Consider the following 25252-nt stretch of genomic DNA (forward strand, 5'->3'; position numbering starts at 1 on the left):
TCGCAACAAAATAAAGTAAGTATTGGCAATTTCTTGCTACTAAACCGCAAGGTCTAATCATCACGCTTAGTAACACCTGTTTAAGAAATTTCGGGTACGAAATACAGATTTAATGATTGTGGCGCTTTCTTTTCGCGGCAAAATAAAGTAAGTATCGGCAATTTCTTGCTACTAAACCGCAAGGTCCTAATCATCACGCGTAGTGATACCTGTTCAAATAATTTCGGGTATTTCCGGGTAAAAATTATAATACGGATTTAATGAATGTGGCGCTATCTTTTCGCGACAAAATAAAGTAAGTATTGGCAAATTCTTGCTACTAAACCGCAAGGTCTAATCATCACGCTTAGTAATGCCTGTTTAAGAAATTTCGGGTACAAAATACGGATTTAATGATTGTGGCGACGAAATAAAGTAAGTAACGGCAATTTCTTGCTACTAAACCGCAATGTCCTAATCATCACATTTAGTAGTACCTGTTTAAAAAATTAAACTGACTTTTGGGTACAACATACATATTTAGTGATTGTGACGCCATCTTTTGGCGACAAAATAAAGCAATGTCGGCAATTCCTTGCTATTAAACCGCAACGTTCTAACATGACGCTTAGAAATACCTGTTTAAAAAATTCGGGTATTTTTAGGTACAAATACGGATTTAATGATTGTGGCGCTATCTTCTCACGACAAAATGAAGTAAGTATCCATAATTTCTTGCTACTAAACCGCAAGAGCCGCAGCATCACGTTCAATACCTGTTTCAAATATTGAGCTCACTTCCGGGTCTAGAATATGGATATGATGATCGTGGCGTTACCTTTTGGCGACGAAATAAAGTATGGATAGTTTCTTGCAGAATTTAAAGAATTTAAGAGCGTTGAGTTTCTTGCTACTAAACCGGAAGGTTCTAATCGTCACGTTGCTACAAACCGCAAGAGCCGCAGCATCACGCTCAATACCTGTTTCAAATATTGAGCTCACTTCCGGGTCTAGAATATGGATATGATGATCGTGGCGTTACCTTTTGGCGACGAAATAAAGTATGGATAGTTTCTTGCAGAATTTAAAGAATTTAAGAGCGTTGAGTTTCTTGCTACTAAACCGGAAGGTTCTAATCGTCACACTTATACCTGTTTAAAGAATTTAACTCGCCTTCTGGTTTAAAATACGGGTTTGTTAGTGTTAGCGCTACCTATTGGCGAAGAAAAATATGCTCATTGGTGGATAGCGGCGCGTTGGGCAATCCGAGACGACACATTTAACAGAATATACCGACGACGGAGGACATTCTGTCAGCAACGTTCGATCCTTCAATCTGTCAAATTTCCCGCCATTAGGACTCGATCATTCGACGGTACACCAGTGCTCTTTTGAACACGTTGAGCACAAAAATGCCGCTAATTCACTGCCACATCCATTACAAAATTTCCACCGTGCTGCAGACGTTATCCGATTCGCGGCGCGGTCAGTGCGGTGACATAGAGAACGAAATTCAGCGGTGGTGCCACCTGAACAACAGTTGCAGCAGCTACTGAGAGAGGATTGACAACAGCGCCGCAGCACAGAACACCTGTGCACCTCCACCGAACGTAAAATGTGACGGATCGTTCGCGTACCAATTATTTTTGGTTTGGGTGTTCGCATTTTCCGTCCTTTGTTAAGCTTTCATGGATGGAAAGATGATAAAGTTTAATAGGTTTAATAGCAATCGCATCTGCAGCGTTCCGCATTGCACGAACCGTGCCGTGAACGGAGAAACCAGCCTCCATGCGTTCCCGCTCGATGCAGCCAAGAAGGAAGAGTGGTGTGCGAGACTTCGCATCTGTAAGCCCGTGACCCCGGCAATGAGAGTTTGCAGCGCGCACTTCGTCGCTAGTGACTTCTTCTGGGGCAACGTGGGTAAGCGCGTTAACGTGGACGCGAATTGCCTACGGCGTGTTGACTTGCGCTGCCCTTGTCGCGGACTTGTTTTTGTAAGCGCGGCCTTGCAACAACATGCTCGCGACACGAGCCGGTGAGTTGCTTCGCGCGGGTGTTCATTGAGACCGTTGGATCGAAGCTTCAACTTCTTACATATAGCTGAATTTGTCTGTGCGATGGTAGGAATTGCTGCAGCAAACTGATACCCTGCAGCCAATCAGGAAGGTGAGATCACGGCACGCAATCCAGGCCAGTTGTCTTGTGGCACATCATGGCATTTCCATTTCACTGCTTGAGAAAACTGCTGCTACTGCTGTCTCGGTGGTTATTTTCGCAACCGTTCGAACTTGTGAAGGTGTGCTGAGAAATAACAGTCACAGCCATATTAAGGAACATAAAGAATGTTGTGTCTATGGCAACAAACTAAAAGCAGCTTTTCAGCGTCATGAAAGTGCCTGACAAATTCAATGGCGATGTCTTTCTATGACCATTCGGAGTTCACATGGGCACAAGTCCCACGTCCTTTAATAATTCAATCATCTTTAGATTCCACAATTCGTGCACTAGTGCGGTGCTTGAAGTGCACAGGCTTAACAGACCGTTTATAGTGTCATTGTGTATGGTGTCCCTCCCACACGTACTCAGTACTTACTCTCTCCCTTTCTCCCTCTTTCTATTCCCCTTTCCCCCACCCCCAGTGTAGGGTAGCAAACCAGATGCTGTTCTGGTTGACCTCCCTGCCTTTCGTACCCTTGTTTTCTCTCTCTCTCTCTCTCTTTAGATTCCAGCAGTGTACTGGAAGACTTGAAACATGTTTTTGTGATACAAGTGTGCTGACAAAACCAGTCCTCTAGTATCCCATTTTGCTTGCTTTTAACAATATCCTAGCACCACATATCCAATTAGTAATTCATTTACATGAACTATTCACCATGCCCCATATAGTTAATCTCACGTCGATAGTGCACAAAGTTTATGCTATCTTTGTTGACACTATTTGTTATGACATTTCTCACTTTTCGCACTTTCAATCGCCTAATGGAATCCTTTACTGGCTTGTATCGCCACGTTAATCTAGCCAGCTTCATTTCAGTTTATGCATCGTGTGTTTTTGCAAAATAACAAGGTTCAATAAGTATGATTTTGCTCACTTCTGTGTAAGCTTTTTGTTTTCTTTATTTACCATTTTATTAGTATTCACATTGTATTACTGTGTTCCTGTAGTATGCAAAATAAAAAAAATGCATTCTGTCCTCAATCCTGTTTTCATTCCCCCTCCTATGTAGTGCCCTTTCAGGCCTTCATGCTTAAAGGTGTGTAAACAAATAAATTCTTGCGACAAAGCTGGGCACCAGCAAAAGATGTAAAAGAAAGGTATCTTGGTGCTAGCGCTTGCTCCATTTTACCGTTTACTGAGCTGCTGTTATGGTTATCTTAATTCACCGCATAAACCATACCTGGAGCTAAACTTGTGTTAACAAATAAACAAACCAAGTAATCAGCTGGGTTAGAAAGCTGCTGGGCATGACACCCTCGCAGTATAGGTAGCGTATTCTTGGGTTTCTTTTCTTGCAACCTAACTGATGCATTACTTGAAAGCGTTGTTTTTCTCTGTATTTACATGCATTCTAATAAGCAGTTTTTCTGTCCATGAGTGGTACTTATGCTGTTCTGCGTGTATTTATGGTGTTATTTACTTCTGAATATTCTACCCATATGTTGATATCTATTTCATTTTCTAGTACCTATATGCACGGAAATACTACGTAACACGATATTCCACTTGTGGGTAAATTTCGTTTCGCTGTTGTATGTTTTTGTTATTTCCTGCCTCTCTTGTTCTGTGCCATTCAAACAGGGGCCTCAGACCCAGTCAAGCTAGCGACTAGCTTTTTGTCTGGAGTCCCTGAGAGAATAAAATCAGATTCTGATATGGCATGTCGTGTGAAAGTGCACCAAACTATGTATTCTTGAGGCTGATCCATGAATGCTGTCGCATGTGTTTTACGGGTACATTGAAAGGGCCCCTCCCGGGGGTCACTGGCATACAGATTTTATTAAATTCTGTGGTTTAACATTTCATTATAACTTATCGGCTATGATAGATGCAGTAGTGAGAGTCTGCGGATTAATCTTGACCACTTGTGGTCCTTTCACATGCACCCGAGACATGGTACTCGAGTGTCTTTGCATTCTTCCTGCATCAGAATGTAGCTGCAGTGGCTAGGAATTGAACCTGCGACCTCCAGCTAAGTGGCAGACTGCCATAGACACTGGGTCATTGCAGAAGCACAGTCTGGAAAGCAGTGCCTTAATTGATGTGTCATTGCATAGATGGTTATTGCACAGAAACACATAATTGGCACGATATTTGCTATGTAAAGGATCGGACTTTCATTGACTAGTTACCTATTTCATAATTGTAAAGTTAGGTTTCCTGTGAGGCAGTTTGCCAAGCTAATGGCGGTGTCATTTCTGCAGTCAGCATGTAGGAATACGGTCTGCTTGTCTTTTGACAAGGAAAATGCAGATATGACTTGTGATGAAACTATGCACAAGGAGACAAGTCCCAGCATGTTTGTTTGTTTGCCTATCGTTGATGGCTCATATCCAAAATGGGGAATTGGCCAAGATTCAGACGGAATTAAAGAGAAGGTGTTTGGTACTGCAACGAAAACAGCCAAAATATTTGGGGAAAGATGCGCAAGGTGTAAACAATAACATAAAGAACTGCGGCTAGCACTTTGTCTTCATTTGAACCACATTGTGCACTGGCAAATATGCAATGCAGAAAAGCACACTTGCGAATAAGGAAGTGGGTCTGTTGCTACTCACAAAGAACCCCCCATATTCTGAATGCTTCACTTCCTTCTGTGTTACGCAGACCCACATGTGTGGGCACCTCGTCGCAAGAGGCTCAAGAGGACCGCTATGCCTTCACAATGCTTGCCTGCACAGATGCAAGGCAAGGAAGGTTCATCAAGGCGGCAGGCATCCCCTCAAGTTTGTCATGGTGTGTCTTTCAGCTTGGTGCAAGCACCAATGGTACCTTTACGCTCCTTGAGGATGTTACAGAAGGGAGTTGTATATTTAGAATGCTGAATATACAGAAGCCGAAAACAACTATAAAACTATTTTTAAAAATCGCAGTGAATATGTTTGCACAGTATAGAAAAGGCAGCAAAAAGTTTTGAAAACAAAAAAGGAAAATGATGTATGCTTTAGCATAAGTGTACATGAAGTCAGTTATAAGCTCTGTAGCACAAAATTGTTACAATTGGATATGATGGCCGGTCTGAGTTTTAGGATAACAATTTTGGAAAAATCACAGCCAAAATACGCTAAGTGCAGTGCGTTCAGTTTTGGTGTTACTCTTGCATTCTACCTAGTTTTACCCAGCTGCGATTCGTGATACAAATTTCTGATCCGCATGGGACTTCCCAGAGCTGCACATTCCTCTGAGTCAGCGGATGAGGTCTTGGTGTTCCATGATCCCGACAGCGACCCGCACAATTAAGCTGCGCTCAATGTTGCTGAAGAAATCAGCATAATTATTTTTTTTCATTCTAGAAGTGTTTATTTGATTGCAGAGTCCTTAAATACTTTTTTGGTTGATGCCTTTAAACAGACACTAAAGGCAAATACTAAGTCAACATGGACTGTTTAAATACCATTCCAGAAATGTTGCAGCGCTTTTCTCATGCTAGGAAAATAATTAATTTACAAGAAAATTTCATCCGAAGGGTCCGAATACCTTTTTTTAAATTAATATCTCCCGCCACCCAATCAGGGGAGTAGTGACGTTGCTTACGCCATCACCACCCTTTGCTGCCGTCATCGAGTTAAACAGCGCCTGATAGACGGTGGTATTGAGCCAAGACAGAGTGGTGGAGCTGCTTTTTGGTCAAGTGGCGTAGACCATTGGGGCATCGCTCGACATCACATGGAAGTTGAATTCTGTGTGACTTGCAATTTATACGAGTTTCACGAGCCAGAAATACCAGCGCAGCACTACACAATAACAAAACTGCTGAAACATGAAAGCATGGGCGCTGCATAGTTGAGAAAAAAACTAAACCTTTCGACGACCCGTGTCATTCTGAACGATAATTTCAATAAGTATTTTTTTCTAAAAGTGAAATAAAACAAGGCAAGTAGCATTTTATTTCATATTGTAATACCGTACAAGAATGTTTTTTGCAACGAGTGGTTGAATACTAGTGACAAAATTTAACTGAGGAGTGCTTTCGTCATCGCGCAAGTACTTGAATGTCCCGGGGGAATCTCTAATCATATCCTCTTGCATTTGCCTCAATTTCTCGATTATTTGTGATAATAATTATGTCTTAGAAATTCTTGAGCATTAATCTGTCACTTTAGCTTGACTTAATATTTGCCTTTAGTGTCCCTTTATGTGACTACAGGTACAGACAGCAGACTGTACTCATTATAAAAAAAAGAAAAGAAACAATCAACTACAATTACTGCATTAAAAATTGACCTGTGAAGGCAATTTAGCAATTAATAAAGAGTAATCAATTACTTTGATGTTACTTCCCTCACAACTTATGTTAACATACCACAAATGCAGTAAATAAAATGACCTAGCCTGGCTCTTAGAGTGTCCTCCACAGCCCTTCACATGTTCTTCATCTTCCCTAATTGCTTTTCAATATTTTCATCAGTCTGCTTCCCTGACTTTAGGCAACAGCAGGGACACTGAAAACTCGCTTAGTGTGAATGCTGCAGAAAAGGGAAGTGTTTTAACGTACAAATGCACTGTACAGTCATTAATTACTCAGTGCTGAGTTGCTAATGCCCGAGTCATCTATGAAGTGCAGCGTTGCTGGGGCTAGGGGAAGGCACTTCGAATAGTACCAGTGAAAAGCTGTTCATAGGCGATTTCTTGGCTTCAACGTGTAAATTGGCCCTCGTTATCAACCCGCAGACTCTGCAGTGCCCTCTCTCTTCCTAGCTCTCAACTGTGGTGAACAAACGCGTAACAATGTGACATAGCACTCTTGGGTAACTTCGCTTATTCGGGAGTTTATCTAAAGGTTTCCCTGCTGTATTTCGTTCTGTGAGCATAGTACTCACAGCATTACACTCCTCCACATTTTTCCCTCACTGACTTGTGCCATCGGATGCAAGTTCATATGCATATGTCAGCCGAGATTTCGAAATATCTGATGCATGTCATTTTGTTGGTCGATCTAATAAAAGGCACAGCACATAGTAATCCCTCCATTGCTGCTGACAGGGGCTTTTTTTGTGTGTATTGAATTAAGGGAAAAATTTAATTTGATTGGGGTTTAGTTAATGGAAGTGGGCTCAGCTCAGTTCTGATTGGTCGTAGTGTTCTTTGTGTGAAAATTCAGTGCGGTGCCACTTGTCGGTCTTGATTTCTGCAGCTTGCCCACCAACACCAGCTCTACCCTGTGAAGGAAAACACACACATGGAAAGCTTATCCAGGTAAGGGATCGCTATCACCATTTGGCTGTAGGGAATTACAACTTATCTTATTTTGTTGCATTGTAAGCTGAACAAGGATATCAGAAAGGCACATCTGACACACGCAGCGCTATGTGTGTCAGATGTGCCTTTCTGTTGTCCTTGTTCAGCTTGTGCTAAAAGAAAATAAGATATGCCGTACCAACAAGCCCCTATCGCTATCATCAGGGAATTGCAAACTTGCCTTTCAGGGTGCTCACTAGAAAGAAAAGAAAAAACTTGTCCAATCTTCATGATTCCTCTGGCTTTCAACTCATTTACTGTGACAACAACAGCTGTAGCAGCAGCCACCACATTCTTCTCCTCAAGAACAACTGTAGTTCAATTTCAATTTATTGGTTTGAAATGTGGCACAGTGGATGGTAAAAAATATATGGAAACAGGTCCAGAAGGAATCACTGTAATGAGACCACTCATTGTAATGACTCTTAAAATTTAATTGGAATAGCAACTGAACAGAGGGATCAAGTACAAAATTATCATTAAAGGCACGGAAAAGCAAATAGTGTATTCAAAAAGCATCGGGAACTACGAAATGTGGAGAAGGACCAGAGAACAGCAATTTATAATATGAACTATGAGAGCTTCATTTTTTATCAGTCGTTTGAAACTTTTTAGGCATGTGACAGTTCAAATATAAGCCGGGGAGTCATTGCGAAATTTTATGGCTTAGAATCAGGATTGTTTGCTTCCCATATTATGGTGCAGAAATAAGGAAGATAATTTTTACTGGCAAATCTAGATGTGTTAGAATGAATAATCTGTGTGGGTTTCATTATAATTAAAGCATTAGGATTATGTCTTTGCGGTGCTCACAACTTCATCTTTGGCCTTTCATGTATTGCCTCTTGTGGCCTCCAGAATGCATGCACAAGGGCCACTGCTCCCAGAGCCTGCGTGGCACGCGAAACGCTACATAAATTACCAAACACCAAAGCTATGTGGCAGCGAAGGGGTTAGGGCCATAGAGATCCCTATAGATATCATATTAGAGGGAGCACTGCGGCTCCCTCTAATATGAATCCTGGGAAAAATTTCTGCATTGCAATAAAGAGCATCTATCTCTCTCTTTCTCTCTCATATAAGGCCCTATCCAAAATTTCTCAGAAAATAGATTCATAGTGTTCTTTGGAAGGCATTGCACTTATTTTAATTTGTTGCTCAGCTTCAAGAAAAGGCATTTGAGGGCCTTATTCAGAGTGCAGTCAACATGCCGGAGAGTTACATTACTGTATACAATTTTTTTGAAGATTACTTTTTTCCCTAAAGCTACTGTTGCTTCATTTAATTATTTGCACCTGGATGCAGGGGCAAGGAAATCAAGACAGAGAGGATCTGGAATGTGTCCTTCCTGATAAAGGTGTTACTGCCACTGAAATTGCAGCGCAGGAGGATGAGGTCATGAAGGTTCTTCTTCATCGTAAAGCAGTGTGTAACACAAGAAAAGACCTGCGAAAGAAAAGTGTCCAGGTGAAAACCAAATTTTTGATCCCTTGAAAGCTTTCGGATGTGCAAGCTGTCTCACACCCATGTCACAGGAGCACCCATGAAGTCCTTTAGCTCCGCCTTGATCTCACGGAAGATGCATTTAATGTTACACGGTTGTCCTTCTGCTGAGGTAGTTTGATGGAGCTTTTGGTGAAGGGGTTTGGTGATCTTTCTTGACAAATGAAATGAGTATCCTTGTTCCCACAGTGCTTAAGATACAATTGAAGACTTAATTTTTGTTTGTGTTAAGTTTACTCTTGCTTGTAGATATACTAAAGGTTTTGGTTGGATATGTAAAACAGTTCAGGCACTGCTCGATCATATTTATGCTTGCTGCTGCCCACAACTTAAATGTATGTAGAAGTGTCATATATCTTGTTTACTGTGAGGTTTCCTGCACCTGTCTTGTCGTGGTCATGCTCCGCTGTGCTTCACAACTGCATGCGAAGTAGGCGGTCTAGAAGTTGTGCAGACTTTGTAGCAAAGAAGGCTCACAAAATTGTCTGGTGCAAAAAGTTGCGATTTTAAGAAAGAACAGAAAAAATTGGTAGCCGCGCAATGTCGTTCACAAAGACGTGGGTAAGCATAAGGTTGCCAGCATCGCTGTGTTTGTCAAGTGTAATTTACATTTTATAGCAGTAGTGAATTTTTCACATTTCTATTATAGTTCTTTTTTTCTTAAAACAACCTTAAGTGAGGTAGTTCTAGGCATAATTAAAGGTGAGCTGTTTTTGCACTTGCACAATCTGAACAGCGCCTGATATGCTCCTGGCCACTATTGTTGTAAACTTACCGTATTTATTCGAATATAAGGGCAGGTTTCTTTCCCAGAATCCTTAGCCTCAAAGTCACTCTTCGCCTTATATGCGAGGGTGAAATTCATTTACTCATTCAATGTGGCAGTGCCATATTTCTGGCGACCCATGTTTTAGGCAGCAGTGCAAACTGTAGCAATTAATAAGCCTTGGCAGGTCAAGCAGTACACTATTCTTCTGCATATAACCTGCAACGAGAATTCTAAAAATTTAACTGTCATATGCAAAGTTCTCCTTTTGGTGTGGCTCCATGGCATCGTGGTGCATGATGCATTGAATCCACATAAAACAGTGAAATTTGCGCTGCTGTGAAGCGGCACCTCTGGACGAAATTCATATATAACCCTGTGATGACCCTAATATGGGGCAAAGGTTCGTGTACTCAAAGGTTCGGTTGGTTCTCTTAGGCGGAGCCTCCGAGAACCCAATTGAGGACAAAGCCGTTGATTTGAACACACACACAAAGACTTTTAATCAAACTAAAAAGCGGCATAAAGCAAATAGAAGGAAATGGAAAGCATGTCTAAAATAAACACTCAAGAAGACATTGCGGCAAAAGACACACACATAGGGCTTGCATGAGCTTAACGGGTGCGCGAGTCCGGGCTTGCCACGAGGGCGGGGACGCATAACAGTCTCGACGCGGCGACAAGCTGGCGAAAGGAGTGGCGCCGGTCTCACCATAGGTCGCGGCGTAAGCTGACCGACTGGGCGACTGGAGTGCGCCCGCTCTGGCTAGGCGAGGAAAAGCAGGCGGCTTGGTGGCAGGAGTAGACGGCGGCGGCGTTCTGGCCGGGCAGCTGGGTGTAGAGCTCGGGCCCATAGCCCGACTGCTCTTGCCCTGCCCATGGGCACAGAAGCTCGAACGCCGGCCTCGGGCAGAGGGCGGCACGACAGACGGGGCGGCGTTCTGGCCGGGCAGCTGGCATAGAACTCGGGCCCATAGCCCGACTGTTCTTGTCCTGCCCACTGGCGCAGAAGCTGACAGGCGTTGAGGAGCTGACGGCACGCTCGGGTAGACGGGCGACACACAGGAACAGGTTGGCAGGAGGCCCCGGTCGGGTGAAGTCCTGGTGGGCTCGGGTCCGGAACCCGACGGCCCGTCTTCAACGCCCGCTCCGGTGGTTGACCTCCTCCTGCCGTCGCTTCCTGGGACTCTCCTGGCGTCTCCCCGGCGTCTCCCTGCGTGTCCTCTCCTCTGCCAGCTCACCACGCTTTTTCTTCTGTCTGGCCGATTTGGCATTCTCGGATTGGCTGCCTGACGCCCCGTGGTTTTTTCTAATTGGTTGCTTTTCTTCTTTTTGTTGTCTTTCATGCGCCGCGCGTTCTCGTGCCGGACGCTCTTCGGCGTCGTTGTTTTCCTTCTTCCACCTCGGCGCGCGTGCACTCAGTGTCGTCTGCTCCTGAACGTCCCGATCACCGCACCGTGTTGCGCACCACACATCACAAACCCGCACTGATTATTCCGGGGCTTCCAATTGTTTGGTATTTCGGGCACTCCCTGCCGAGTCTCAATAATCCATTAACTACTCTATGTTGCCTCATATTAGTGTGTACTTGAGTTCTTTTTCTCAGTTTCCCCAACTGCACCCTCGCCTTATAATTGGGGCTGCCTTATAAATCAAATGAATACGATATTACTGGTAGTGTGACTTGACCAGAACTCCCTTGAGGTCTTACTGCAACTTGTGGCTGTAAGGTGACATCCAATTGCATGTTATTTGTTCATCTTTGTATTCCAAATATATGACCTACGATGTTTTGGTTGCGAGCACTAGTGGTATGCAGTGGCCCCTGGTGGCACGAACCTGTCACTCTGGTCATTTGGTGGTAAATAGGCAGGTCTGCGACGTCTCCCATATAATAATTACGTCATATCTTGTGCCGCAAAGTGTGAGACAATGTTGCGTTGAATTGTGTGACACCCATACCTGCATTTGTTCCTTCTTATGTGATGCACTGTGTACATATTTTGTGGTTGTGAATGCAAGCAGTCGTAGCAGTCTCTCTAGCCTTCGTAGCATAGCCTGCTGCATACATATAGGAAAGGGAGTATAAGCAAAAAGATTCCCCTGCTTCTATTGTTGTGTTCAATCTTTGCATGCTGGCGTTATCGGCTGTTTTGATGAAACTTTTAACGACGATGCAAGCCTGGTGAAGGCTAGCACATTCTCTGCGCTGTGAGGCTCGTTTAGTGCAGTCACTGACTCCAAACCTCTGACTGCCTGAAGACTGCTTTGTTTTTTGGCTTTAAAACAGTGCATCCAGAAAAGTTCGAGTGCAGCAGAGCGACGCAGTCATCCTGCAAAAAGACGCAAGAAAAGTGGTCTGGACCACCTAGCTGGCACTGTTGCACAGAAATGCCACAAGCGAGCAGCTTTTGCAGCAAGGGCAGCCTCAAACCGGACGCCCAGGTTTGCCGCCCGAACATGTATTCGCAGACGCAACACCAGGGCAGTGCAGACTTATATCAAGGCTCCATCTGTCGGTGAGATAATTTTGCTGTTGTATGTGACTGCCTTTGAATTTTCAATCAGTGCTGTGTGTGTGCCCATCACTTTCCCACACTTTTTGTTCTCTCTGTCCCCATTCCCTGGTAGTGTAGGATAGCAAACCATGTGCAACGTTGTTCATCCCTCTGCCTTTCCCTCCCTCCCTCCCTACTTCCCTCCCCCCCCTCTCTCTCTGTCTGTCTTGTTGCTGTTAAGCGGCACATTGCAGTTTTTTGTGGCTCGGCAACCTGTTCAATTGATAGCTAAGCAAGAATTTTTGGTAGGCAGGACCCACAAGGCAATAATACACTGAGGCAGTCCCTATCAAGCCATCGATGCACCACAATTACATTTCTGCACAGTACATTCACGTCCCAAGTCAAGGGGCTCTCAATCTGGACCAGATGCACACAGGGTAGCATACATGGTATGCAGCTTATCATGGTCAATAGAGCTTCAAAAAAATTACTAGAGGGCACTAGTGTCCACACGTGCTATAGGTAGAGGACTTCGTCTAGCATGAGAATGATGAGTAGTGCATGGATTTGTCCGCACTTTGTCCCTATGGCTTTGAACAGCCTTCTGTGTTGTTTTAAGCTTACCGTATTTACTCGAATCTAGGCTGGCCCTGATTCTAAGCCGACCCCCGAATGTCCGAAGCCAAAAAAAAGAAGAACCTTGCCTCGAATGTAGGCTGAACAAAAAAGCGAGGACAGTGTTCACAAAATGAAAACAGCATTTATTTAATATGAACATGCCAAGCTCACTCTATGCCATCATCGCTGCTAGCCTCCTACACTTGTGTACGCATGCCCACGCATGCACAGACAGTGCGGCACGGCTTGTACGCATTGAAACGTCGCACAATCTCGGTGAACAGCTCCTCTCTGTTATCGCGGGCTTGTTTTCCTCATCGCTGTCATTTTCTCGTTGCGGCACATGCAAAAAGCGTCTCCCGTTGCCTCCTGCAATGACTGACGTTTTTCTCGTTGATGCTAAAGTCCCGACCGGCTAGAACGTTTGACGATGCCTCTGCAGCTAGCACAACTTTTCATTTGAAAATGGCACTATAGTGGCATTGCCTGTTTGGTGCCTTTACGATAATTCCACCCCATGGGCCACGCCGCGTGCTGATACGACACAGGTCAAAATAGCGACATCGCTCGTGTACTTTAGTTAGCTACTGGTGCAGCTAATAGCAGCTGTGATACTGACTTTTTTTAGATGGTGCTAGCTATGCACCATATTTATCATTTTCAATTACAAACTGGCGCATTTTCTAAAATTCTCGAATTTAAGCCGACCCTAGAGTTTGGTATGTGATTATTTGAGAAAAAGAACAACTATTGGCCTAGATTCAAATAAATACAGGTCATTAACACCTCAGATTCGGCGTAAGGCAATGGACAGCCATTGTATTGTCTTCAGGACATTAACAGATCAAAAAGAACTCTTTGAAATGTCTAAAGCAGTTATTTGTGGCGATTGTTGCTGCCCAGAAGCCATCTTGATCCAACATCTCAATTAGAAGTGTCAAGACTTAATTGTGTATCTAAAGATAGCTTAATTAACAGAATTAAAAAGATGCCAGCATAATATGTTTGGCTTCTTGTAAGTGCAAGAGTGTATTTGCATTCTGCTGCCATCGTAATGCAGCCACTACGGCTGGGATCGAACCTACGACTTCAAACTCAGCAGCACAATGCTGTAGCCACCGAGCTAACACGGTGCGTGTAAGATGAAACTCTAAGGTGATAAAATTTAGTAAGGAACTCTCTGTGGTGGGTTCCCTCGTATCCCACTGTGCAGCTTTACAATTAAAGTCAGATTGTTTAATTTATTTATTATTTAATCTGTAAATAAATGAATAAATTATTTAATTGCATGCATGCGATCTAGGCTTTCTCATTTGTGGCAATGCCAGACTGTGGCAGCCGCATCTTAATTGAGGTGCAATGCCACCCTTTAGGATGAAACTCCACAAAGTAGTCAAAATTAATTTGAGACCCTTCACCAGGGTTTTTCATAGCCTACTGCGCAACTTTAGGACATCAATCAATCAATCAATCAATCAATCAATCAATCAATCAATCAATCAATCAATCAATCAAATGAGCCTGTCAAATGTGTATGTGTAAGCTGGGATCTTGTGTCAATTTGTTTGTTTGTGTGTAATACTATGGGGCAAATAATTTACAGGCGCCCTGTTCGTTTACCTTTACAGGGGTCCAGGCCAGTCCATCAGTACAGCACAGTCATGTCCAGACTTGTCACAGGCTGCTTTTGCGTGTGGCAGCTGTCACATAAACCATGGTATTGCCAGTCTACAGTGAAATCCCGTAGTGTTGCTTCAATTCTTGATGTTTACAGGTAGGCACAATCAGTGATACTTGAACAGAATGGAAGTGCAAATCTTCCTTTCAAATTGTTATGAACAAAACTTACGTTGTCATTGTTTTTTTATTTTCAGGGCAACTTACTTCAAGAAGAGTTTGTGCTGCTTTGAAGAATACACTGAGGATGATGCATACGTAAGGAGTTACTCGCCCGTTTGGTCTCATTAATCTTAATAATTTAATATCCTTGATGTGTCGGAACAGCTTTGCAACATTGTCACATGAGAGATAAATATGTGCAGATTTATGTGCACAAGACGTAGATTGAATGGCAGGCAGAATAGAACATCCTTAAGAATTTCCTCCATGCAAGCCAGCGTGTGGGGATGCTTGGGGCATTTTCTGAACACTGACGGTCTCCCGTCAGTCTCACCTCGTGCATCCTCGATATGTGATGCGTGCAACATCACTGGCGGCACTCTTTATCGCGTTGGCATTGCCAGAAATATTGTAGCTGACACTGTGCTGTTATTTACGTCAAGCAGGAGTATCTTAAAGTGTTGCATCACGCCAAGATGTCGCACCCTCATATACTTTGTACACCGTCTGAGGAGTGCAAGCAGATAGGTGGGCTGCGCTCTTGGGCAGCCCCGAACTCAACGACCAAACCCTGGCCGTCCAGAGTGCCCGCGATCGGGCCGTCAAGCTGGGCTTGGCGGTCCCTACGTGGGACTAGCCGGGTGGCGCGGAGTCTTCCCTGCGTCGTCTCTGGACCAAAATAAAGTTACTTCACTCACTCAGAGGGCTGAACCTTGCTATCACAGCCAATGGTTCACCCAAGCTGCCAGTCTTTTAAATAAAACATTCAATAAATTTTTCCCATGGCTGGATTCGAGCAGAGGACCTTTAGCACAGAATATTGACAAGTAACCATTACGCCACTGACTATGTTCCCCCGCAACAGCGTGCCTTATAATCAGATCATAGTTTTTGCATGTAAAATCATGGAAATTTATAAAAAGTTAAGCATTATTATGCGTCACAATGTGGGCAGATCCCGAATGTGGGTGCAGTCTCAAAATCTATGCAGATCCCAAAGAGAGTATAGGCAAAAAATTTAAGAGTCCAGTGCTCCTCCCCTCATGCAAGGGGTGATGCAATAGAGCGCCGGGTGCAGTGACTCCGCCCCTATTTCAACCCCAACTTGCTCAGGAAGACTTTATCCTTTATCAACTTCAACCGGAAATTGAATTGCCTTCCAACTTTCTTTTCTCTCTCTCATATCTTTTCTGTCTCTTCTTATCTTTTCTCTCCATCTATCACCTTTCATTCCCTTTACGCATTTCCGAAGCACAGGATAGCCATTCAGCATTTACACAGACAAACCTCCCTGTCTTCCACTTCTTTTTTTTTTCCTCCTTCTTTGTATCGCCCCTCGTACAGTGCAGTCTACTGTTAAAGGGCCCCTGAAACGGTTCGGACAAATTTTGTAGACGCGTAGGGTACAGCTTAAGTAGAACATTCGCACCACAATTTGAGTGAAGCGTTACGTATTAATGGAGCTACAAGCGATTAGAAGTTACCCTCCTCCCCATCCACGCTTTTCCTCTTCAACTCGTTCGCCGAGCGAGCGGGGCTACGCTCCGCCTTCGCTGGTCCTGCGTCACGATGTGACGTCACATCGTCCACTTCCGGTTGTTTTGGAGCCCCCCCCCGCCCGCGCGAGACCCCTCCGCTAGCCGCTTGGCTGTCGACCCCAAGCGAGAGCTATCGAAGCAGCGTACGTTGCGAGCATTCTGTTGTAGCGCCGAACGTGTCTGGTATTCCGTTAACCACAGGCAAGCTGGCCATTTCGGCAAATCACTGGAGGCATAAACTCAAGCTGATGAAGGAACTTTGGCGTAGACGTACGTGAGCGGCCTGATCGGTCTACACGGTCCAGACACTTGTTGGCGCAGTGCTTAACCAGCCAAACAAAGCGCTAATATTGCTCTAACCAAGTGTAAAACATTTTAAACATTTATGAAAACAATGTGTCGATGATTACACTCCTGCGAAAAATACGCACCAGCAGCAAAGAAGAATACGCTTCGTTGCTGCTACTGTGTATGGTTGCGCTCTATGCCACCAGGTGGCTGCACCATGCAGACCATTCACATTTGCCCTTCTGCTCATCTCGGCTCATCCCGTTACGGCACAGTCAAGCGGCCGGACCCTGTCCCCTTGCGCTTACGTTTGCCCTAATACGGGACTCTCGAAACGCTGTTGCGTTAGTAATCTTCCGGTGTAAAGTGACGGCCACAAACGCGCAAATCCTGGCGCCGATCGGATAGCGGTAGTCCGATGCGCAGCAGCCAGTTCGCTCGTACGCTGCCTTGCAGAGGGACACGATGTCGCAGCTTGACATATTGCCAGTCGCTACGTTCGCAGTCCACAAGGCAACAAAGTCGAATCATAGTGCTCGCGAAAAGACTGAGACCAACTGTGACCGCAGAGCTCTCGTCAAAATGGAGTACGTTATAACACAAGCAGACGACACTTGCTGTGTGCCGGAAGTGCTTAATGTACTGAAAAATTGTTCTTGTGCATTCTCTTTATGCTACTTTCTTATCATAAAAACAAATTAACTAACATTCCAACTATTACGAAGATCATTTGTTTACCATAAAGTTGGAAAAATTATCGATCACGCGCCCTGGTCAGCCAATCGGATAGCTCGCCCCACTGACGTCGTATGGGTGATTTCGGTCATATGGGTAGGGGCGGCTTAAAATTCCGCCGAGCAGTGTGCTGCGATCGGCAGCGATGTGCATCTTTAAAACCTTATAATTAATTACACGCTTTACGCAGAGCACTTAGATGTGTCAATTAATGATCAGAAGGGCCTGCTTTAACGACTCAGTACGTTTGTAGAAAATCGTCAAAAGCGTTTCAGGGTCCCTTTAAGGCAAACAAGAACAGACCAACATGTTGCTCTCACTCTCCTGGCACTCCAGTTCCAAGTGCCAACTGAAGCTTTTTCAATGCACTGTACTGTAGTGTATAGATGTGCTGGCATCGCCAACCGCAAGTGACCTGCTGCAGAGCTGGGTGCTTCCACGCTTGACAGAGGGGGATGTTCATATGCCTTCTTCAATCTTGTATTCCCTGTAACAGTAGATCACACTGTAGATGCATGTGACTTTTACCACCATTAGTGAAGTAGGGCACCCAAGTAGCCTGCGTATGCAAAAACCTATGCAGAATTCAGGTTGAATGTGCAAGCTGCTTGAATCTGCTTGTATAAAGCTCTCCATCCTTTGAAGATATACTGTACGCAGCTGTGGTACTCGAGAGGGGTCCGTGAACTTAATGGGGAGCAAGCTAATATTTTTAGAATTTTGGACTGCAGCTCTTTCGTGAGCGTGATCCTTACTCAAGTTGTGCGGCTTACACTACTTGGGCCCTGTTCCGAGAGTTCCCTGTGTATATGTATGTAAAGGATGCTGTGACTACATGTAGATGAACACAGTTCTTTCATGCAGTTGAGTTTGCCAAGCATTTGTAAGGTGCTTTTTCTCTTTGAATGGCAATATCCATTCCACAAATCATTCGTGTAATGCCTTCTTTTCAAAAACCCTTCGAGAAAAAACATTCTTGTCTCCAATGGGATTCTAACTCCCAACTTTTCAATTGCAAGCCACGTTCTAACCACTGCACCAAGGCGGTTTCATTGAAGTTATAGAAATTACAGCATTTTAATTACGCTTGAAAGATGTGCATGGAGGTATTTAGGCACACCAGTCTGCATGTGCTTCACGAGCTGGTGTTGCAAGCATTGGGATGCAAAATGCGCAATCAAAAGCACAAGGACAACAACCTGGTGCTGCAAGTGCTGTGACTGCACTCACCTGGCTCACCTAACCGCCAGAATCCAATGTCACCGCTTGTCCTGCTTGTGGTATTTTGACGGAAAACTAATAGAAAGAAAGGAATAAAAGGATATGGCTCCATTATATGGCTTTCTTGGTTGGGGCAATTACCCATGCAGAAATAACAACGGCCTTGAAACTTCGTTCACCACTCTTGCCCGACACTCACTGTACTATAGAGTCAGTGACCACCACTTTGACCGAACAGCCACCGATTGTTTTCCTCAGTTTGTATGACCACGACCGGTCTGGAGTATGTGCATGCTCTCTTAGAAGCACGCATTTACTCCAGGCTGGCCGTGTAATGACTAAAGAATGTGCCAGGGGATATTCTCAAGGGGGTGCTGCATACCTGTTTGAAAGTTCGAAACAGGGAGCCTACATGAAAACTTTCACCGTTAGAAAAGTTTGCACCCTTTCGTGCTTATCGTGTTCCTAGACTAACAGTCATCTTTCTTATGTGCCTTTTCCTTATTTAAAGCTGTATGTTTGATACTTCCAGGTGATAAACAGCGTGCATGTTATCAGCGTAACATAATATTATTTGCTGGAAACACTAGCAAGTGACAGTGCTTTCAAGAAAGCAAACGCAAGCAAGACAGCTGATGATCATTGTTTGAGAGCCAGTTAAACTCCAAAATGTGTAAACATATTTAGATTGTTGTTTTAGTGTCGTGACAGCCTTTGCAAGGGCCCATTTCACTCAGTCAAAATCATGGCCCCCTCCACACGGAACTAGCGCCGATGAGGGTGTCTGTAGTGGTGGAGCGAGCATATGTTGAGATCACAGCCATAGCAGCATCATTATACAAATTCTGGCCACTCTCACCTCTTTGTTTTGTTCTTGATCATTTACATTTCAACTGAAAACCGAGGTTCTCGACCTTAATTGCAATATGTCTGCATTCAAACTGCAAAGCCTGATGTGCGGTGGGGTGCAAGAGTGTTCACAGCAATGCTCCAGGTGAGGAGCTTTCGCTGGCACAGATATCGGTGAAGCAATGGCTTGAACTCTTGACCCAGCTGGTTTGTTGAAGAAAACCAGCTACATGCTTGGTATTTTCATTGAATTTGTTTCTCATGACAAACTGGCGCATTGTGGAGTTCCCTGTGGCACATTTCTTTAACACTAGGTTGTGCTTGCTTTGTTTGGGAAACCAGGCATAATGCGCACGAATGATGAAAGTAGATACGAATGCTAATGGCTGTTAAGTGGCATTCAGATGTTAAAAAATCATGATTTAGGTCAGCAGGTATAACCATGCTACATTGCCAGAACTGCCATTAACAGGTGTAATTATTTTATCAGATTTTGGAACAAGCAAGCATGCATGTGGCATGGTGCTGACAGAGATATGGCGACATCTTGCACGCTGCTGTCTCCAACATTACTAGACTGGCTGTCCCATTGAACATATTCTTTGAAAATAATTTACCCATCAAGAAGAGTTTGCAATCTAAACTGTGCGGCCTTGATCATCTGCCAAGAGATGATCAGGCTTGCACACGATAGACTACTGTGTTTTGAAAAGCAACAACCGATGTTTTGGGAGGGCTGAGGCAGCGTGTGTCAAAGTGACGAATCTGTTTTAATATTCTTCACCTCAATACAAATTTCTAATAAGGGGAAGCATATTGATTGGATGAAGACGAATTTGGCACGTAGGGTTACCGTCAATGGCAGTTGTCAGAACGCCATCCAGAAGAGAAAATCAACCCAACCATACAGCTGCTTTGCTCTGGACGAAAGCTTTCGCATGAAAAAACCGCTGGTAGTGGTCAAAAGAAAGAAAGAAAGATGGAGGCGTACAGAAAGAAAGATTAGTCACACCACTGATGAACAAAGAACCGACTAAGAAATAAGTATAATCACGTTAGGAAGTCCACTCCTGAGAGTCATGGCACACTGTTCACATAATAAGAAAAATTAATATTCGAGCACTGGCAAGACAAATAGGCAAGACCATGACACCGCATGTGGATACTTGCCTTGCCGCTGTTTGCCATGCTGTTTTATTTCATGCCGGACGTACACCACCACTCATCGTGATCTTGCTTTGAACCAAAGCACAGACTCAAAGCTAGCTCAATTGTTAGGGCGACTGCCCCGGAAAGGCGTTGGTCGCGGGCTCGAATCCCAGACCAGGATGAATCTTTTTCTCAACTGCAAAGCTTTCTTTCTGTGAAACCCATATGGGATCCCTTTGTTCCCTTTGTTCCCTTTGTACCTTCAGGTGTATGACAACTTTTCCTGTCATGGGCGTATGAGAATGGAATGCAGTGTAAAGTCTACAAAGGAGACGCAGAACCACTGTTTCGCACCTGGCTTCATGTGTGGGTATTACATGTGATGCAGCTGCAGGGAATTAAACCATGTGGCGTTCGTTTGGCATTTGTGGAGCAAAAAAAAGGGGGGGGGGGAACAACCTGCTGGAAACGGCTCCCTGTCGACCTGGAGCGTTTCCATTAATTCACCTCAGATTTCCCCTACCTCCTGCAATTTGTAAGAAACACTCTGGTTCATTCAGGTATTAAACTTCCTGAAGGGCATGCTACTATTGATCACATAGACTGCGCTCAGAAGTATGAAATGCGTGATGCTGCACTTAATTAAGGCTACTTGCACACACGACATAAGAAATAAGTTTTTTGGTCAATTTGCTTTAATAAAATGAGAATAAACTTTCAGTTTTGGCTTTTCAGTGATGAGGCACTCGGAGGACTCTCTGTACAAAAACGATATTGAGAGACAACATGGAAACTCAGCCCTGACTATCAGCTGACGACACAATGTTGCCCACGTAAGACAAGACTGGGAGCTCCTGCTCTATTATCGTGCCCACCTGTTTGTATAAGTGATTAAACCTGACGTTGATTCCTTCTGGCACCCTTTCCATCCTTGCCATGTATATCATATATAACAGTGAGGATAAAAGGCACCTTTGTTTTTGTCTTTCTCCTTGCTCCTCATCCCTTTCCATTCAACACAAACAGTATTTTCTTGGTAAATCTCCCTCAAAAGCTGTGTACAGTCTTTGTCTAAGCCTTCTCCTTCCACAATATCCCACAGAATGTTGTTGTTAACGTTGTTATATGGTCCAGTAATGTCTAAAAGAGCCACATGTACTGGTCTGAATATTTCAATACACTGTGTAAATAAGTTATCATCTATAATTGTAGACACCTACTGATTCTGAAGCCATTCTGAAGTTCTCCCAATATGCCGTTATTTTCTGCCCATGCTTGCCTCTTTAATTTATTCACCTGCATTGCCAACCTGTATATCACTGTAGTCAATGGTCTATATGAGTGAATTTTATCTTTTTCCCCCTTAGCTTTATAAATTAGTTGCATTCAACTTTGTTGCCAACTGTCTCGTATTTGCCTATCTTGTAACTTTTTATTACTGCTTTAAATAGAGCTTCCTTACTTTTTGGTCCCAGTTCATTAATCAGCATAATGAGAACCTCGGCTAACCCTGTCGCTGTGCACTTGGGAATTTTCTCTGGGGCTTTCTTATTCAGTTGAAATTTCTCAGCACTAGCTCCTTTTCTGTCTTGTTCTTGTCCATGCTCTTCTTTTTTTCTCAATATCCACATCATCATTGCCTTTAAAAGATTCAGCTCTTATTTTTTTTTTGGATATAACGTAATGCCACATCCCCTTCCAGCTTGTTTCCATCTTTGTCTAGGATATGTTGTATTGTTCCAGACTTCTGGCCTAATAAGTTAATGTGGTTAGAAAGTATGCTATGTGCAGCCCTTCTTTTCCTCGTGTATTTCTGACAATCAATGGGCACTTTCGAATTTGGGAACTCTACGCCATCTGGCGGAGGGTGCTGGGTGCTGCAGCTATGTTAGGTGGCACTTGGCGGCGGCATGGCAGAGGGCGACAGCGACACACAGACTCGCATCTGACCCTGCTTAGGGCTATTTATACTTGTTTTTTATTATATCCTTAGTTGACTACTGCTACATATTCTCGCCATGACTAGGTATCATTTAATACCATATGATGTCTACAAGTCCCCTAACTGTCTGTTTCAAGATGGCCAAATCTCAGCTGCGCAATATCAGTCTAAAGTCAGCTAAGGAGGCCTTGTTCAAAAATATTCTGAGGAACCTATTGCAGTCCCCTCCGGATGAACTAGGGGCATGGTGGAGAGCCGCACTGACTAGCTCAGATCTCCAGGACCAACTTTGGGCCATCCATCAAGGCCGGGGAGCTACCGGGAAACAGGGTCTCTCTGCTGTCCCGGTGCAGCCTAGACCCAGGCCATCAATTTGCAGGATTTTCAATAAAGTTGTCACACCTAATCACTTCTTATGAATTGTGAATGCAAAAGCATTATGCGCTATTGAATGCTGCTGAGCGGTCCTTTGAGTTTTGTGCTGCGAGTAATGTTTTTGAGTTTTGCTGTAGAGTATGTTATCGAGTTTACCAATTAAATTGGTGCAGGTTATTATTTTTTTTTTTTACATTTCTGCATTAGCATGCTGACTGTAGACCGAAATCTTTTGGGTGATATTGCGGAGAAATCGAGTGCATTTATTTTCACACAGTGTGTTCGCTAATGTCTAAGGGGAGGGTCAAGCAGACGATGTCTTCGGTGGCCACGATGTCTTTAATCCCATTCAACTAGTCCGCTGCCTGCTTCTTCGCTCGTTTTGCTGCGTTCTTCCGCTCCCTTACTTTGCGGTGTACTGGCGTGGACAGCCGCGTTTCGCTACTTCCGAGGTTGCGGCCGCCAACACTGTAGGGGCTTCAGGCTCCATAGCGGTATGTGCTGCCTGATCCACCAAGCAGCAGCAGTCTGCGGTGCCAACGCCGCATGCCACTGACATCCTGCGCGCCGAGAGCCCAAGGAAGCAGCAGCGGCCACCAAGGCCAGCAGGCGCGCAGCAACTAAGCCCAGTGGGGCTGAGAGAGATATATATAGACTGCATGCCAGCTTCCGAGAACGAGGATGACGTGGCGTCGCGACGATGCCCTCTCCCCTTATGTAATGTCTGGCGCGCGAATGCGGCAGCAGGTGAGCCCTTCACCCGCTGTGTTCCGTCGATGGGTGCTTGTGACGTGGCGTCGCGGCCAGTGCAGATTTAGGTGCCGTTTCGCCGATACAGATGCCGACTTTTTTGCTGAATGGGCCATTTGATGCTTTCGCATAATGAGTATAGCAATGTCTATAAAACACAATTCCTCATGTTCAGGAATTAAGTGCACATGACTTCCACGACAAGTCGCAATGTCCAGGTAGCTAACTCTAAAAGAAAAAGAATTGCGAAATAGAAAGCGAGTAGTAGTGATCGGGTCATGTCTGCTTGGCAGAAATCCTAGGACTTGCATTACTTTCGAGATATCAGCCTACAAAGTTTGCTAAATAAATGCTTGCCGGTTAGCAGTGCTGATCTCCACCATGCGTGGTTAAAAGGAAGGGACCGTCTGCTGCCCGGAACGTGTGTTTGGGGGGTGGGAATGAGAAGACTGTGTGTCACGACGGAAACGAGCATGCTGATATGGCCGGAGTAAAACGTGCGAGCGAGCGCAATCTCCGAGGCCATAAACGGAGTGGCGCGTTGATAAATGGCATCTGACATTGCCACCACGTCCAGTAAACAGTGTTGTCGGCACCCGTACACATATTTATGCAGACTGAAAAATTCTGTTTAAGAAATTTCAACTCGTTTTCCAGAGAAACCACTGCACACTTAAGACACTTCGAGAGAGCGTAAAACATCTTTATTTCTAATATTTGAATGGCGAGAGCAGTGTGGGAGGAACCCTCAGTCCAGGGTCTCTAAGATGATTCCGGCGATGTTTCGAGCCCGTTGTATCACAGCTCGGAGGACCTCGGGAGGTCCGTCGCGAAGGGCATCGTCCCACAGCTCTTTGTTGCGTAGGGGGTAAAGGAGAGTTGGCAAGGGAGGAAAGAGGTTTGCAGTGCACTCAATCGTGACGTGAAGATTGTGGGCGAGCTGCCACAGCCAGGGCAACGATCTGCACAACAGTGTGGGTAGAAGTTATTGAGGGAGACAAGATTTGGAAAAGTTGCGGTTTGTAACTGGCGTAATGCCACTGCTTCATCCCGCGAGAAGGACGGCGGTGGTGCGGCGTGGGTGCGACGAATGCGTGTATAATGACGGAGTATGTCTTTGTAACGGAGCAAGGGATCCCCCCACTCTACTAGTCGCCTCACCACGCCGAGCCCGGCGTGGTGAGGGAAATTTCGCACGGAGGGAAATTTCTCGGGCAACCGCATGTGCGCGTTCGTTACCCGGCAGCGAGGTATGACCAGCTGTCCAGAGTAAGTGGATGCGGGGAGGTGTGGTTGGTGTATTTTGCGGGATCTGTTTGAGAATTTGGTGCGCCGCTCTCGGGATGCCATGTCCTGATAGGAACGCCCGGCATGCTTGTTGCGAGTCCGTCAATATATACACTTCCTCAGGAACACGGATGGCGTATCGAATTGCAAGAGCAACACCGAGAATTTCTCCGTAAGCGGCACTTGTTCCGCGCATTGCAGCAGAGTGTCTCAGGGAAAAGACACTTCGAACTGTAGGCTTTCTATTCTGCTACAATATAGAAGGTCCTTGAAAAACGGCAGACACTCCCTTTAACAGTTTTCCAAAAGCGTCCCTCTATAGCACTTCCGTACATTCTTTGAAACTCTGTTTCGATTCACAGGGATCGAGCATTCAATCAATCAATGAATCAACCAAACAATCAATCAATCCAATCAATCAATCAATCAAATCTTTATTTCCAACGACAGTTAGGG

At 44.6% G+C, this 25252-nt stretch overlaps 1 protein-coding gene across 4 annotated transcripts; it reads left to right on the forward strand.

The window, feature by feature from the left end:
• Positions 1-1261: 1261 nt before the first annotated feature.
• Positions 1262-21425, forward strand: LOC142560333 (uncharacterized). 4 transcript variants are annotated; one of them, XM_075672338.1, is made up of 8 exons: positions 1266-1899; positions 4805-4933; positions 7332-7393; positions 8741-8902; positions 11995-12223; positions 14452-14597; positions 14698-14758; positions 21164-21425. In XM_075672338.1, the coding sequence occupies exons 1-6, from the start codon at positions 1668-1670 to the stop codon at positions 14532-14534; spliced, it is 897 nt and encodes a 298-aa protein (XP_075528453.1). In that variant the 5' UTR covers positions 1266-1667; the 3' UTR covers positions 14535-14597; positions 14698-14758; positions 21164-21425. The 4 variants fall into 4 exon arrangements, with proteins under 4 accessions (XP_075528455.1, XP_075528454.1, XP_075528453.1 ...); XM_075672337.1 differs by having other exon boundaries at positions 21178-21425; XM_075672340.1 differs by lacking the exon at positions 8741-8902 and having other exon boundaries at positions 1262-1899; positions 21178-21425.
• The last annotated feature ends 3827 nt before the right edge of the window (positions 21426-25252 follow it).

This window comes from Dermacentor variabilis, chromosome 10 (genome assembly GCF_050947875.1).
Source record: "Dermacentor variabilis isolate Ectoservices chromosome 10, ASM5094787v1, whole genome shotgun sequence".
NCBI lineage: Eukaryota > Metazoa > Arthropoda > Arachnida > Ixodida > Ixodidae > Dermacentor > Dermacentor variabilis.

Excerpts from the sequence above, each read along its gene's own strand:
- LOC142560333 (XM_075672338.1), top strand. The coding sequence starts at position 1,668 with ATGGATGGAAAGATGATAAAGTTTAATAGGTTTAATAGCAATCGCATC. Across the intron at positions 4,934-7,331 it reads ATCCCCTCAAGTTTGTCATG|CTTGCCCACCAACACCAGCT; the intron begins GTGTGTCTTTCA and ends TGATTTCTGCAG. Across the intron at positions 12,224-14,451 it reads TATCAAGGCTCCATCTGTCG|GGGTCCAGGCCAGTCCATCA; the intron begins GTGAGATAATTT and ends TTACCTTTACAG.